The sequence below is a fragment of the Hylaeus anthracinus genome, unplaced genomic scaffold, assembly GCF_026225885.1.
Source record: "Hylaeus anthracinus isolate JK02 unplaced genomic scaffold, UHH_iyHylAnth1.0_haploid 12002, whole genome shotgun sequence".
Lineage (NCBI taxonomy): Eukaryota > Metazoa > Arthropoda > Insecta > Hymenoptera > Colletidae > Hylaeus > Hylaeus anthracinus.
Genome location: NW_026534349.1, coordinates 9,427,521 through 9,442,679, shown reverse-complemented (window position 1 = coordinate 9,442,679; position 15,159 = coordinate 9,427,521). Strand labels below are relative to the sequence as shown.

The 15,159-nt window shown below is 45.0% G+C and overlaps 1 protein-coding gene across 6 annotated transcripts in view; it reads left to right on the top strand.

Annotated features, from left to right (window-relative positions):
- LOC128892114 (stress-activated protein kinase JNK) overlaps positions 1 to 13,748 on the top strand; it is a 123,564-nt gene extending 109,816 nt beyond the window's left edge. For all 6 annotated transcript variants that reach the window (XM_054152243.1, XM_054152242.1, XM_054152240.1 and 3 more), the window contains 8 exons: positions 4,628 to 5,006; positions 6,873 to 7,002; positions 7,433 to 7,630; positions 7,734 to 7,868; positions 7,970 to 8,099; positions 8,905 to 9,063; positions 9,202 to 9,326; positions 10,079 to 13,748. In XM_054152243.1, the coding sequence (XP_054008218.1) occupies positions 4,867 to 5,006; positions 6,873 to 7,002; positions 7,433 to 7,630; positions 7,734 to 7,868; positions 7,970 to 8,099; positions 8,905 to 9,063; positions 9,202 to 9,326; positions 10,079 to 10,234 (1,173 nt within the window). In that variant the 5' untranslated portion in view covers positions 4,628 to 4,866 and the 3' untranslated portion in view covers positions 10,235 to 13,748. The remainder of the gene's footprint in view (positions 1 to 4,627; positions 5,007 to 6,872; positions 7,003 to 7,432; positions 7,631 to 7,733; positions 7,869 to 7,969; positions 8,100 to 8,904; positions 9,064 to 9,201; positions 9,327 to 10,078) is intronic.
- Positions 13,749 to 15,159: the final 1,411 nt, after the last annotated feature.

Below are 15,159 nucleotides of genomic sequence, written 5' to 3'. Positions count from 1 at the left end.
CGAGGAGTGGTTCGAAATCGTGGACGTCGTTTTCTGGGATAGTGTCGCGGCGGCACTGACGCCTAAATTACTGGGGTGTTAAGCTCCTATTAACGCGGCTCGCGTCCGCCAGCTCTAACGTATTGTTGCGTTAACGTCTCGCGTTACCACGCGTCCCGATGAAGCGCATCCGTAGTCGCGCGGAAATATCATCTGGATTAGACGGATCGAGAGGACTTAACGCTAGAACCACCGAGGTCAACCAATTATATTGCATACTATATCATCTAATTGGGGTGAAGGGTGAATCAGATTCCCGGTTACGTTGCTTCCCTATTTCAACAATTTTGATTCTACAAAGAAGTTTGAAACAGTAGATTTAATGGGCACTACTTTAGCGGGAACAGGTGGTTACCGAAAAAATGTCGTTTGTCCTAGGTCCAGTAATTCTCGGCTTGGTCTCCCGTCTATTTTAAAGGCCGTTTAAGAGGTAGCAGGTCGGGTTGAAAATTTAGCGCCTGTAACGCTGGTCCTTGTAGTTTTGCAAGTTATGTCTGTACTATGTTCTCACAATTACCATAGACATGTTACATTTACTTCAGCGAAGCAGAACATTGCTCCCATCGTTTAACATCTGCCAGTGCTTCGCGAAACCGCAATTTTATCTTCGAACCGTCGTATTCTTTAAAAATATGTATTCTTTAACCCTGCTTTCACCCACGTAGCGGTTAAACCTTACTTTACCTACCGTGGATCCCCACGGATCCAAACCTTTCGATCCTTAAAATCGTCGCAATAATTTTCGCGATATCCAATCGAAATCCTACCCCTACTTCAAGTTTGAAACCTACGGAAATTAGTTCCGGCATCCCGGAAAATTCGTCCCCGATCGACTGGATTATCCGCGGAGATCAGAGGATAGATTTGGCGCGAGAGCTCGCGATGTTATGCAATTGGTAGCAGGTGGCGAGCAGAGCGTGTCGGTGGTAACGGAAACGGGAACGGGGAGAGGACAGGAAGGTGGTTGAACGAAGCAGACGTCCGCGGTGTAGGAAGAGCTCGCGCGATCGCGTCGGCGTCTGCGTCTGCGACGCGCGCTATAAATAATCGAGGGAATCCCGATTCCAGGTACCAGGAGAAATTGGCGTGTTTGCGTCGAAACACGCCACGCTCCCGTCGAAGCATTCCCGCGTGTCTCCTCCTCCTCTAATTCTGGCCGACGGATGCGTTCTTTTTCTTCCGCGGCCGAGAACGTCTGGCCGACTTTGCTCCAATTTCTATTCTTAACCGAGACGACCGAACTTTGGAGGATCACCGCCGTTCGACTTCGCACCATCGACCACCGATTACCCTCGTACCGAGTTCGACGACCGGTTGTCGCGGAACAGGACCCTCTTCGGTCGTTTCGCGACTACGCTGCGGACCATAACTATAGTGCCACCTATATTTTTCTATTTTTTAACCGACTTCGAAAAGGAAGAGGTTACTCAATTTGACATGTATGTTTTTTTTTCGGTCTTTTGAGTAGGAATGAAAAAAATCAATTATATGGACCAGAAGGATACGATAAGTAATGAATTTTATATCGATCTTCTCAAAGTTGCCCTTACAGTCAGTCCCGTAACCCTGTACAATCATTCGTACCCTCTGTATCTATTGAAGAATTTTGTCTAAATTAAATGACAGGTTTGATGTTTCCAAATACATGATTCATAAATATGTACATAAATAGACTTCAGACATATGTATATATTTACAATTGCAAATTTATTTAGAAATATGAAGCATTTAATAAATATAGACGGTCGAATACTTATGGGACTGATTGTGTACGCGACATGAGGCAATGAAAATGACGATTTTCACTAAGAAAAATCACTTCGCGTGGTACATTTCTCTTAGTATCGAAGAGAAAAGTGCAATTTTAGGACTTTAACCCTTTAACCTATAATAACATGTGAGACTCTTGGTACAGAATTTGAGTCGAACATGAAAAACACGAGTCAGACACGTCGTATGAAAGGCCGCGAGGAACTTTATACTTGATTATGGCACGCACGATCCTACAGTAAATCGTCGGTCAAAGGGTTAAATAATTTGACCATTCCTTCTTTGTTTCTGCGTAACACATTCAGATGAAAAGAATTCAAGCCTGACAGTCATGACAGGTTCAATTCATACAATTTTATTTCATACCCAACTCTATAGTTATGCTCCCCAATGTATTATGGAAAGAGATTTTGGATAAACTGTTCGATAATCAAGATCCAACGAAAAAAAGATCGTGACAATGTAAACACCATCATCTTCGATGCAAGCCTGAAGATGTTTATCGTGTTGAAGAAGAAGTTACGTTCACGTAGCATCATCGTAGTCCTCAAAATAATAATTGACATGTCCTACCAGCGGTGCTTGTGACAACAAAAGGCTGAAATACCTCGGGAAAAAGCGAATCGAGCGAAGATAGGAGAAGAGGAAGCTGGAAGTCGCGACGATATCGTTGGGTTTTCTATAGTTGCGTTCTTTGGTCGTGAAGAAAGGAGAGCCTGAATGACCCACATCACTCGACGCAAAGCAGCGACCAGACAACCCACACCCTCGGCGTCTTTCGCCCTACCTTTGCTCCCCTACCAAGCTTCTTTCCTCTATTCGATCCAAACATTTTCGACGATTTACCGTTGCCTTTGGATACGTCCGACGGTACTTTGTCCGCTTGTCCCGACTCTGCAACTTTTCATCTTACGAAAACCTCGCGAACTTTCGGAGCCACCTACCCAGCAGTGGTTCACGTTCGTCCGCGTCGTGGTTCGCGAATCGATCAACCCCCTCCAAGAAGACTTTTTTGGGGAGGGCTTTTCGTTCGACTAGGTTCTTTAATGTTCGGAGACTTCCGGGTACGAGCTTCGGAAAGATGTAAGGATAGTCGAGGTACAATGGATGTTATTGCACAACGGTGCACTACCGCTCAACACTATCCGGACGTTCGCGAAATAAATATGTATCAGCATTGCATAAAAGTTATTTATGTACCTATAGTAGCGAACAAGATCGATTTTTTATTAGTTTCTTGCGAAATATCTAACGTTTCATATTAAAAATTACGTGCAAGGAACTTACCAATACTACGCTAAAATTAAATACGGGATTCATCGATGTATCCGGGGCGGTTGGATATTACCGCTTGCACTAACCTTGCACTGATTCTTGTCAATTTCAAAAGAACTTAAACATATCATCAATAATTCAGTGGCACTGTTCTTCTAACCATTGAGACCGTTCCATTAGATTTTGTATTTCTAGGCAGAAATTTTATTTCTGCATTACTCATATATAATTTGCACATAAAAGTTAATTCTATTATGCTGTGATACCTCCAAAAAGATAACAATAATAATTACGATTGATATAAGCGTTCTAAATACCTTTCGTACAAAGCTAAACTATATTTTATAGAACAGAAGCAAGTGTCCGGATACTTTTGAGCGGTAAATGTGTACGGATATTATCCTAGAAGCTAGATTATCCCAGAGACAAAATTCTTAGAAGGTTCACGTAGAACCGTGTTCGTAACGGAATGGTTAATGGAGAAAGAAAGAGGTCTGAAAGCACCTCTAAAGCTTTGAGATAGTTCATTTACCTGATTTCCAATTCCTAAAGCAACGTTCCGACCCATTACTCGACGTCGCAACAGTGAATATCCTCCAGTAGTTTCGGTCTGGAATGGCATCCTTCGCGATAGTACGCATTCTCTCAGCAAACTTGGACAAATTTAATCTCAAATAAGGGATCTGAATTCCAGATTTGCTCTTAAGAAGGGAGGCCAAACGAATCCTTCGGTCGTTCGCCCTGAAGCGACGTCGAGACGTGGGAGGACAGCGGCTGAAAAATTCGTTTGTTGTTATTTGTACCGATACATCTGAACCACCGATCCCTTTATTTAGGATGAAATTCAGCCAACTCCGATCCCCAGACTGTGGGTGGCCAACGTAGGTGGTCTTGGATTTCCCCTAGCATCGATTTTTCGCCAAGCGTCGAAAAGGAGGCTGCGTTGACTTTCGGACATCCGCTTGTCCGCTGGGACTGGCTCCCATTTCGCGTCCCATTGAGCGTTTTTACCGTCCCGACGCATTTTCGTCTGTCATAATAAGCCAGTGATCCCGAGGGCCACAGTCGAGAAAGAGAAACGGAAGTCGAGGGGAGGAAGTTGCGCGTGTCGCGCGACCTTGACTGTCTTTGCTCCCACGAGGCAGCTTCCAACATTTTGCCGCCCCCTGGTGCGCGTTTTAGCTACTTTCTCAAGCCATTTCGTATTGAAACTACTCATCAGCGTGCTCATATTGCTCCAAAATGGCAGTCCGCAAGGGGTTAACCTTTAGAAGGCTGATTTTCCAAATTAAATTTTAAAAAATATCGATGTATTTATCATTTGAACAATTTTGACAGCTGACGTTTATTTATTTTAACTTTTGTCCAAAAGACCATTATGCAATGGTGACATGCATACAGCCAAATGTTAAAAACAAACCAATTGCAAGTGCGCAATTCGATTTAAAAGTCTGGTATAAAATTTGAAACTCAGGGCGTTTAAGGGTTAATTGGACTCGCGAGGGAAACGAATGATTGCAAATGTCTCGGAATTTGTTTGCAGACGAATCCAGCGCGCGTGAGAACTGAGCAGCGGAGGCGGCCTCCGGAAGCGGGCAGAGAGCTCGTGGCTCTGGACGGAGAAGGGCAGAGGGTTCAGCCTCGATCTTATTTTGGCCGGGCGCTCCCGATCTCGCGTCCAAAGTGGCTAAGAGCGTAAGTCCTCGTCGCGTGCACCAGGAGTGGTTGAGCGTGGGGGAGGTGCAGGTACAAGTGCAGCAGGAGAGACGAGCACCGTGGCGCATGCCTTACCTGGGGCCTGATATGACAACCCGGCTGTCCGCCATGTTCTACACGGTTGAAGTCGGGGACACCAGGTTCACCATTCTCAAGCGGTACCAGAACCTGAAGCCGATCGGCTCGGGTGCCCAAGGAATCGTTTGGTAAGTTTCGCCAACACTTTCGCTCCGATTACCTCCTCCAACCCTCGGTTTTTCTATGACGGTGGTTCTTAACCCGATCGCACGGAATCGTTAAAAAAAAAAAAATCTGTGATCTTCGAATAGAGTATTTAAATGTTTCTTCAGGGTTCGACGCTCCGTTGATCGCTAAATTAAAACATCGAAGAAGCCAACTGCATTGCTTATATTCTATTCAGTATTATTCATGATTGTTGGCATTATAAATTTAAAATATTGTGTACAAGAAAGACCAAAGTCCACGTACTCGTATGAGTACGGATTTTAAGTAAACCTAAAAGATAATTTAAATTGCGGATGTTTAAATCTAAATGATATACTACGTAAACTTGCTAAGAAGAATTCGCGATGGTTACACCTGGAATCAGCATCTCTACCAGTTCAAAAGAAGATTCTTAATTTCTTTCGAGCTCGCTTGTGTGCGACCAACAAAATTTCATTTCTTTTCACTTTAAGCACGTTAGAGTTGTTTTCTTGATAACATTGCTACTACAATCGTTTTACGATTGCAAACTCTCCCAAGCTGCGATCCCAAACAAATAGAGAATCTTCTAAACCGTACTGCACGCTCGAGAGGGTTAAGAACCGGTGCTCTAGTCTGCGGTACGACTCGGTCAAAGAGCAGCCGCTCGAGCGGCCAGGTTCTTTGTCCCTCGGATGGAACGAAAAACTGATACCGATTTTCAATAACGATTCGAAGCTCGGTTTGACGGAAACAACGTCGCATCAAAGTCGAACTTTGAGAGTCGTGGGCGAAGTTGATGGGGACGATCGATCGAGAGGAAAGGGAGAATCGAATTCCGAATGCCTTTCGTAGCTCGTCGCGAAAGGAAGAATGCGAAAAAGCGAGAAAAGAGACGCCCACGCGCGCAGGTGTTTTAAATTCGGTTATTCCGCGACGCGCAGTCCAGTGCTTCACAAAATCTCCATGTTTATATGTTTTTCAATATTCGATATCATCTTTGAAAAGTGTTTCTATCATTTTGTCGAGCTTGAAAGAGTCGCGATAAAGATGATCAGTACCTCGACGAAACTTAAATTTCATCTTTTGAAAAAGAACAATCAACAGTCAAAGTATAGTTTGACTTTATTTATTGCATTATTTATACTTCAACCCCCTATAATAGTTACACAGCTAGATTGCAGGTCTTTATGCAAAATAAAGGTAACTTAAACGTAAGTAGAAATTTATTTTACTCTGCAAATATTATAATATGAACTTTATCTTCAATATCTTTTTTATATTATTGCATAATCTATGCATTTTGTAATTTCTTGCATATGGTAATTTACTATAAACGCATAAAAATCTGCAGTCACATGAATCATTTTCGTGGGCCACCATCTTTTTTTGGCCCGCAAAAGCTCAAGTAACGATAGCACTCTGTACACTCTGCAAGAAAGCACGTACCCTCTATGGTAGATTTTCCCCAGTGATCTAGGAAAGGTTGGGAAGCACTGGCGTGTCGTGGATTTGCATCCCATAACCTTGCGCGAATCTTTAAATCCCGATACCCGAGACCCTCGTGGAACGTAATTTAAGTTTCGCCATCACAAAAAGTACTACGTCGATCGGATCCCGGCTTTTATTTCTCCGAGTCGGCGCGCGCGTCGAATTATTCATGGGATCTCGCGGTTCCGCGAAGCGATCCCCGTCGGAAAGTTCGCGACTCGCTCGAAAGCTGACTGGTTAAGGGAGAGAACGTATCCTTGTCGGGACGGTATCGTTTACGTAATTGGAGGAGGTCAATTAGAGCGAGGAAGACTGGAAGGTGTCCAGGGGTGGTTCGTTCGATCGATCTCGAATCGCCTCCGCGTGTGTGCTTTCAGCGCGGCGTACGACACGGTCACCGCGCAGAATGTGGCGATCAAGAAGCTCTCCAGACCTTTTCAAAACGTCACGCACGCGAAGAGGGCCTACAGGGAATTTAAACTCATGAAGCTGGTCAACCACAAAAACGTGAGTCTTCGACGAATCTTCTTTCGTTTTATTGCACGCGTACGTGCGATGTTTCCCAGTTCTAGAGGTACATTGAAATTAACAGAGATCACTGTTACCTAGCTTGTGATAGGGTTGAAACATAAAAGAATATTACAAGAGGAACTGTTTATGTTTGTTTCGGAACACACGTTTATTTCGATTTTCATTTGTAAAAAAGTTGGAGAGAGAAATCTAAAAAATGACATTGTTCTCGATTCTTTTTAATGTTCATATTTTCTTCTGGTACAATTACCATATTAGTTTGTTCGAAGTCTCTGTTATTTTACAACGTATATTTTATTAAAATCTGCGAAATTGATAAACCGACAGTCTCTCCGCCCTTTATTTCTCGCACCTATGCTTCCTTCCATCGAGGATGGCTCGACTAACCTGTGCACTGTGATCGCAGATTGTCGGTCTTCTAAACGCGTTCACGCCGCAGCGGTCGTTGGACGAGTTTCAGGACGTCTACTTGGTGATGGAGCTTATGGACGCGAACCTGTGCCAGGTGATCCAGATGGATCTGGATCACGAGCGCATGTCCTACCTTCTCTACCAGATGCTCTGCGGCATCAAGCATCTGCATTTCGCCGGTATCATTCACAGGGTGAGTCCATTTACGTTCTACCATCGAGTGTCAGCGCGAGATATCCAATTCCAACAAGATAACTCTGAATTTAATACTGATTTTGATTCTTCGTCGAACGTAGGATTTGAAACCGAGCAATATCGTCGTGAAGTCAGACTGCACGTTGAAGATTCTCGACTTTGGACTGGCGAGGACTGCTGGGACGACGTTCATGATGACCCCGTACGTGGTGACGCGGTATTATCGAGCACCAGAGGTAAGCAAGTTATTTTTTACCGACACTCTATATTATACTGAGTGTAGATTACATCGACAAAGGAGTTTCTTAACGTCGTTCTACGCGATTCGCTGGTACAGGTGATCCTGGGCATGGGGTACAAGGAGAACGTGGACATTTGGTCGGTCGGGTGCATCATGGGCGAGATGATTCGAGGTGGCGTGTTGTTTCCCGGCACCGATCACATCGACCAGTGGAACAAAATAATCGGTAAGTAACGATACTACAAGCTTAAGGGGGTATTTTTTTTTTTAAGGGAATTTTCGTTTTTTTTTTGTGGAGAAATTACTCGACCTTCAAAGTAGTTAACGAACAAAAATATCAACAATAAAATTTATTCTTAATTCAAGAAAAAAAAGTGTACCTCCTTAACAAATTACATACATCGCTTTGGAGCGATCTTGATCTCATCCTCCCAACGCAATCCTCTAAACTTCTAACTCCCCTAATTTTGTTAACACGTTGACTGCCAGACTAAAACTCGTGAATATTTCTACAAGGTTAATCTAACATTTCTCGTAGGTGTTTAATTTTCGAGCCTTGCCAAATCACGAATCATATTCAGATTTATTTTTATCACGTTGCCTACCAAACTACTCATGAAAATTTCTACGAGCCTAACACCTTGGTTTTATATAACTGGAAATTACTTTTGTTGAATTTAAACTAGTACTCATCTTTGCAATTTCGCCAAACTCATGAATCCTATGCAGATTTATTTTCTTTAACACCTCATCTTCAGAATTAATTTATTTAATTTCTCGATGAAAAGTTGTGCCACCCATATATGGGTGACGCGGCGATCAGCGTGTTAAGCTTTTGCCCTTTCCCAAAGCGCGAGCCATTCGCCTAGATATTTCGCGAAATCGATGTCACTCGCTTTCCACGCCGCCACCTTAACCCCTGCGGCAATGCATTCGAGTCGAAGCTGATTCGCCGTAGACGGTATCTCCGGTCGCTCCAGTTTCCCCGTTGTTCGCGGAACGCGCGATAAAGCGACGGTTTGGTTTTGCAGAACAACTGGGAACACCGGCGCAGGAATTTATGCAGCGGCTGCAGCCAACCGTGAGGAATTACGTGGAGAACAGGCCGCGATACCCGGGATATCCGTTCGACAGGCTATTCCCGGACGTTCTGTTTCCCTCGGATTCTTCGGACCACAGTAGATTAAAAGGTGAGTAGGTCAACGGAGTCGTCGGCCCTCGGACGGAATCGATCGTCGCGGAAAACCGCTGCCTGTAAACAGCGTTCCGCGCGGCTCATGTTGCATTCCGCATCGTCTTCTCTGCGTTTTTTCCGTTCTGTTTTCCAGCCACCCAAGCCAGGGATCTATTGTCGCGCATGCTCGTCATCGACCCCGAGCGACGCATCTCCGTCGACGACGCTTTGCTGCACAATTACATAAACGTGTGGTACGACGAGCGCGAAGTCAATGCCGTGAGTATCGTCGATTCAGCCACGTTAATCCCGTTACCGATCTGACCGCGTCCGCCACACTTTGTTTTATGTTCCCCGCGTCCTTCGCCCGTTTTGGACAGCCCCCGCAGACGAAAGGTCGATAGTGCAGTGATTGGATGTCATCTTGCGCAATTTCATTTTTATTTTAACGTACCAGTAAAATATCGTTGGGTCATTCCGTAAGGTCTTGCCATTTATTGTTCTGGTATTCGTAATTAATATGTCGAGATATATATTCTCTTTCCACGATATTTTCCCGGTGAAGTCATTGTGCCGTTGCTATAAAATTTCCGTAGGATTTTATTAAGTACTAGCTGCAGCCCGCGGTTTCACCCATGTGCAATATTACTGGGTTGTCTGGATAATCCATGCCGATTTTTGGTAGATGGTTCAGGTCTGAGGATATCGGAATGGTTGAACACAAATAACATTTATGCGTCCCTTAAAAGGAGGAAAGGTTGTAATGGTACCTATGTAATTCAATAAAAAATTATCAAAATTTATATGCGCCTTTGAGTTTCTCTTAAAAATTGTCACGAACTTTCTTCTGGACAACCCAGTATTTATTGTATGTCGTTCGACTGACTGTTCAACCGCGTGTTCCTTCGTGAACCTAGATGCATTTTATTTCTTTATAATGTTAGTATGAATAAACACAATTTGTGGCGTGGATGTACGACGCGATGTTTTTACTCTCCGTTCTTTTTGAAAACGATCGACGTCTGTTTCAGCCCGCACCCGGCCCGTACGACCACAGCGTGGACGAGAGGGAGCACACGGTGGACCAGTGGAAGGAGCTGATCTACCAAGAGGTGATGGAGTACGAGACGAGCCACAACCCCGCGACGGTGACTGCTCAGACGTCGGAGAGCGCCGGCTCTCGGTAGACACGGGGCAAGTCTTCGCCAGCTTTCTCGCCGAGGACGCGCCTAGACTATCCGATCTATCGTATAAATATCGCGGAGAAAATGTAAAGAGAGGTGGCGACGAATATAAGAGAATCGTTCGCGTCCATTGGGGGTAGACGCGCGCGCCGTTTTCGTTCAGAGACGAAGAAGGGAACGGCCGTGCCGGGAGAGGATTGCGAGACAAATGTACACGAGAAAATGTTGAGGATGCAAGAGTGCGAGTGAGTGAGAGAAGCGAGCGAGGGAGGCTCTGCTCCGTCGGTTTTTTCGAGAAGAGGAGAAATCGACATCGAGGGAGAGCACCAACCGGTTGTTCCGAGATGTCGTCCGCGCGGACGTGTCGAGGCATAACGAGCGCGCGTCTGCGAGCACACGCGGTAACTATAATATATAAATATATAAATATATATAAATATATTCCCGTAACCAAAGCATAAACGCGATTCAGAGACACGCCGACGGACGCTGTTGTCCGTTCGAGCACGGCGCCGCGACGTTCGTCGTTGTTTTTGCTCGATCTTCTTGCTCCTCTTTCCGAGAATCTCCCCCGTACGGGAAATGCGCCATTCGTCGACAAAACGAACGGTTCCCCCGCGATCGAGCTTATCAGAACGTCGCAACGCGTCGTCGATCGACTTCGCCCTCAGAAATGCTTCGCGATTCCTTTGCGAAACGAGAACGTTACGCGCCGCTTTCCTTTTCTTTTCCGTTTCGGAGCCGTCTCCTCTGAGAATCGCCACAAATACACACACACATATACACGCACGATCGACCGAAGGGAGATAAAGAGTTGCTCGGTGGACGCCAGAGTTAGGCAGCGGTTGCTTTGCGATTACTTTTGTAACAATCTACAATCGTGAATCGGTGATACGTAATCTTTCGGAGTAAATCGTGTCGGATCATACGTTGTAACCCTTTCGCTGCGACACACTTAACCAACGGTACGCCTTAGCTGAGGGGACTCTCCGAGGCATGGGTGTACCTTAACCATAATTACCACGAGATCCTTGTTATAACAAAACAAAGAAAGCGATACGAAGAATTGTGTGCTTAAAATCATTACCACACTTTCCATCTCAATTTACGAACACACGTACGGAGGGTGTACGTACACCCATGACAGCGAAAGGGTTATTAACGTGTACCGATCGTTACCGATTTCTCGCGAATTGGACTCTTGTCCAACCCTGGTGGAAGCAGATCGGTCGTCGAAAAACTGCCTGAACGACATTCACGAATTCGTCGCGCGTCTTCTCGTTACTGCCACCGATTTCAAGCACCCCAGCCTCTAATCTCCAGCCCCCCCTCGATATATATTTTTGTCCCGCGGCGATCGATCTGCGATCTCGTCGAAAACGCGTCGCCTCCCCCGAACTCGAAGCATCCTTTTGCGTCCCTGCGCGCCAATATCTATTTTTCGTATCGTCCTTGGAACTGGGGAACAAATATCCGCGATTAAGAGAAGACGAAAATCGTCGACAGACGACGACGGGATCGCCGATCCGATCGCTAGCGACTCCCGGGGAAGCGCACCGCTTGTCTACCCTTTCTTCGTCCCCGCGGTCGCGACACTTGGCGAATTCGGTTTCCCCCAGCGCGAATTTTCCTCGCGAGAACTTTACTTCTCGTTCGTTGGTTGGTACGCAGCGACGAGCATCGTCGATCGCGACAGCGGCCAGTGCCGGATCTCGTAACGATGGGTTCCTGGATTACAGGCGGGAGACCCTCGGGAAAAGACTGTCCATTTTCAGTGCACGTATATATACGCTCTTCGTAACTGACTGTCCACTTTTGGAAGGCGTATATACGCGTCCTTCGTAGCGAGAAGGGTGCGGATGTTTAATATTCAACGATATCGTAGCGAATGCACAGTGTTAAACTTAATTTAGACGTCGTTGAAACGTAGCGAAATGCAATTCTTACGGAAAGGTAAGGTAGGCCTTTGCTGCTAGGTACGACAAGTTAGCGTCCGATCTTAAATCTCCAAAAATAAATCACAACGATCTGCAGTTAATCGCATATGTGATATACTAACATACTATAATTATAAATTTACAGCAGTAAATGCCGGTTAGCTGCGATAGATGATTTCGAGATCTTTTCGATTCACCGATTGTGTAAAAAAAGAAAAAAGAAAAAATAAATTTTCGCTTGCCCCCAAAATCCCTCGATCCGGCCCTGGCGGCGTCAACACGTCGAAGAAGTCCCGTGAACGAGAAGCCCACACGATATATATCGTCGATCGAGCACACAATTTTGTACGTAATTTCCGAAAGCGTCCGACATACAGGGTGGTCGCGGATAAGAAGAGAGCTCGTACCGGTTCCCGTTTCGAAGTTGGAATATTCGATTTTGCCGCGTCGACGCCTTTCTTAAATCGTCGAGCAATTGAACATTGTGTATTTTTATATAAAACGCAAAACTCGAGACGCGCGTGCTTTTTGTCTAATCGTTTTCGCGCGCTCGTACAGCCGCCGATATTTTCTATCGCTAACTTTGTAAGAAGATGAGGCGACCACGCCACGTTTAATCCACGAATAAAATATCCCACAGGGGGAAATGGATGCGAGAGAGAGAGACGAAGAGGAACAATGAATCGCGAATAAAAGAGAAAGAATATGTGAAACGAGAACGATAAACCACGGCGAAGTGGAGGGATCTTCAGCGATTGAATTATCCTAGAGAGAGAGAGAGAGAGAGAGGAAGCGAGTCGTGGGGGTTCGCACGCTCGAAAATACGTTTTCTTTGAAAAACCGACTGGTGCAATGTCGCGGCGATCGATCATCGAGTATCTACGACGACGCGATTCGCCGGTCGTACTTGTCGATTGTGTCTTTAGCTAGTTAGTTTGTTAGGTAAACTCGTTCTTTTCGTGCAATCGTGCGTACGTCGTGCCGTCGCGAGCGACGACGGACGGCGACGCGGACAACTAGAACGTATTATGTATAAAACGCTGTTCCGTATTTCGTGGAATTTTTTCGCTGTCGACGGACAAACGGCAATAAATTGGCGAAACTGGGCGCAGTTTCCGATCGTCCGGAGAACCACGAACGCGTTTCGTTTTATCGGCGTTTCTTCGTTTCTTGCTCGTCGGACGAACAACGTTCGCGTCGCGCACGTTCTTTGGTCGACGTGGCTCCCGCTCTTCGACGTCACGCTTTATGTTTCAGTACGAGGAACCACGAGCGTCGTCCATTTCCGAAGGGACGCGCGTTTTAGCCTTAAGCTCGAACAAACGAATGGTTGCCCTTCGCAATAGAAGCCACCACGCCTGGGTCAACGGTTTCGAGATACGATAGACTCCTGTATAACGCGTTATAGGGAACCGTTTTGTACGAGAATTTTCCTTGCGTAACTCGCGTAGTATAAGTAGCCTGTACGGGGAACAAACAAATGTTGCTACCAATGGCGATAACAAGCGGGGCAAACGAGGAATTATGCATTACAATGTACACTGTAACACGAATAAATTATACAGAGTGATCACACAGAGTTCTCGTTGTACGAGAATCGCTTCGTGTACTTTCAGCGCGTTGTAGGAACTCGCGTTATACGGGAGTGTACCGTATAGCTATGGGGACGTATTTTCAAACGTTCTAGCTGGGAAAATAGTCGTCATTCGTCCAAGATATAATTATTTGTAAGCTTTTTATCGTCTGGAAAATAGAGCCAGACCCGTTACCTTTCGCTAGCGACGGTCTGGATTGGACTGATTCTGTTTGCAAGACAATAACGACGAACAGACAATTCTAAGCTCAAAATAAATTATACTTGCTCATTCGTGCATCTCGTCGAGTTCGTATAATCGAGGATCCGCCCTATAATTCGATATCGGTTACCCAAGCGTGATCGACGATTATTTTTCACGCGTGGACGCTATGGGAAGACGTGATCTTGAAAATATCCGAATCCGCTGAAATCCGCGGAGTTGCCGCTATTATAAGGGACGACTGGGCGTTAATTCCAAAGCGACGCGTTTGTGGCAATATCTGTACAGTAGGGTGAACAGAGTAACGGGGACCGAAGACGTTCGTTCTGACGACAACGACGACGACAGTGACTACAGGTGACGAGAGTAAAGACGACTGCGATTACATTGGTGATTATTATTATTATTACTACTAGTACTACTACTACTAATAATATTATTATTCTGTTTATTATTATTATTATTATTATTATTATTATTAATATTAATATTATACGAATTATTGTATTTATTACGGTTTACTACGAATCGAGTTATAGACGATCGTGAGAGAACAGTGAACAATTGTAATGTAAACGTTGAATTTTTATTTTCCACGGCGATAGTTATGTGAATATATTGCTACAGTCCGATCCAAATAATCAAGCTTTTGTAACACTAATTATAATAAAGCAACGGTGATACTGCTAATCGCGTAATTGTATCGCGCACGGTGATTCGGGCACGAGCGGGGATTGGGGAGGGGTCGCGTGCACGACAAACGAAGAAAACAAAAACAAAAAAAAAGATAGCGCGCCAAAAATCTTTAAAAATTCGTGCGAGATCGTTAAACCATTTCTGTTCTCTCATCTTTCATTCTCTCGTCGCTTTTGTCGTCTCGAACGCGACCGATTCGCGTGCAGATTGTTCGCAGACGGAGAGACGCTCTCGCGCTCCGAAACACTTGCTGGCAATTGCCTCCAGCGAGATTTAGCAAACAGAACTGAAAGAATGGCTGAAGAAGGGCAAAATCTTATTCGAATAATAAAGAAACTCATAGAGATGTTCTATAATCAGATATTTATTTGGAATATTTATAATTGATCTATTTAACCCTTCGAGTACTGGACTCAAGAGGTTGTGGTCGTCCAGGACGGAATTATTTTTCACTTAATTGTTTCATTAACAACCTTCGAATGGGAAACATATCTTAACC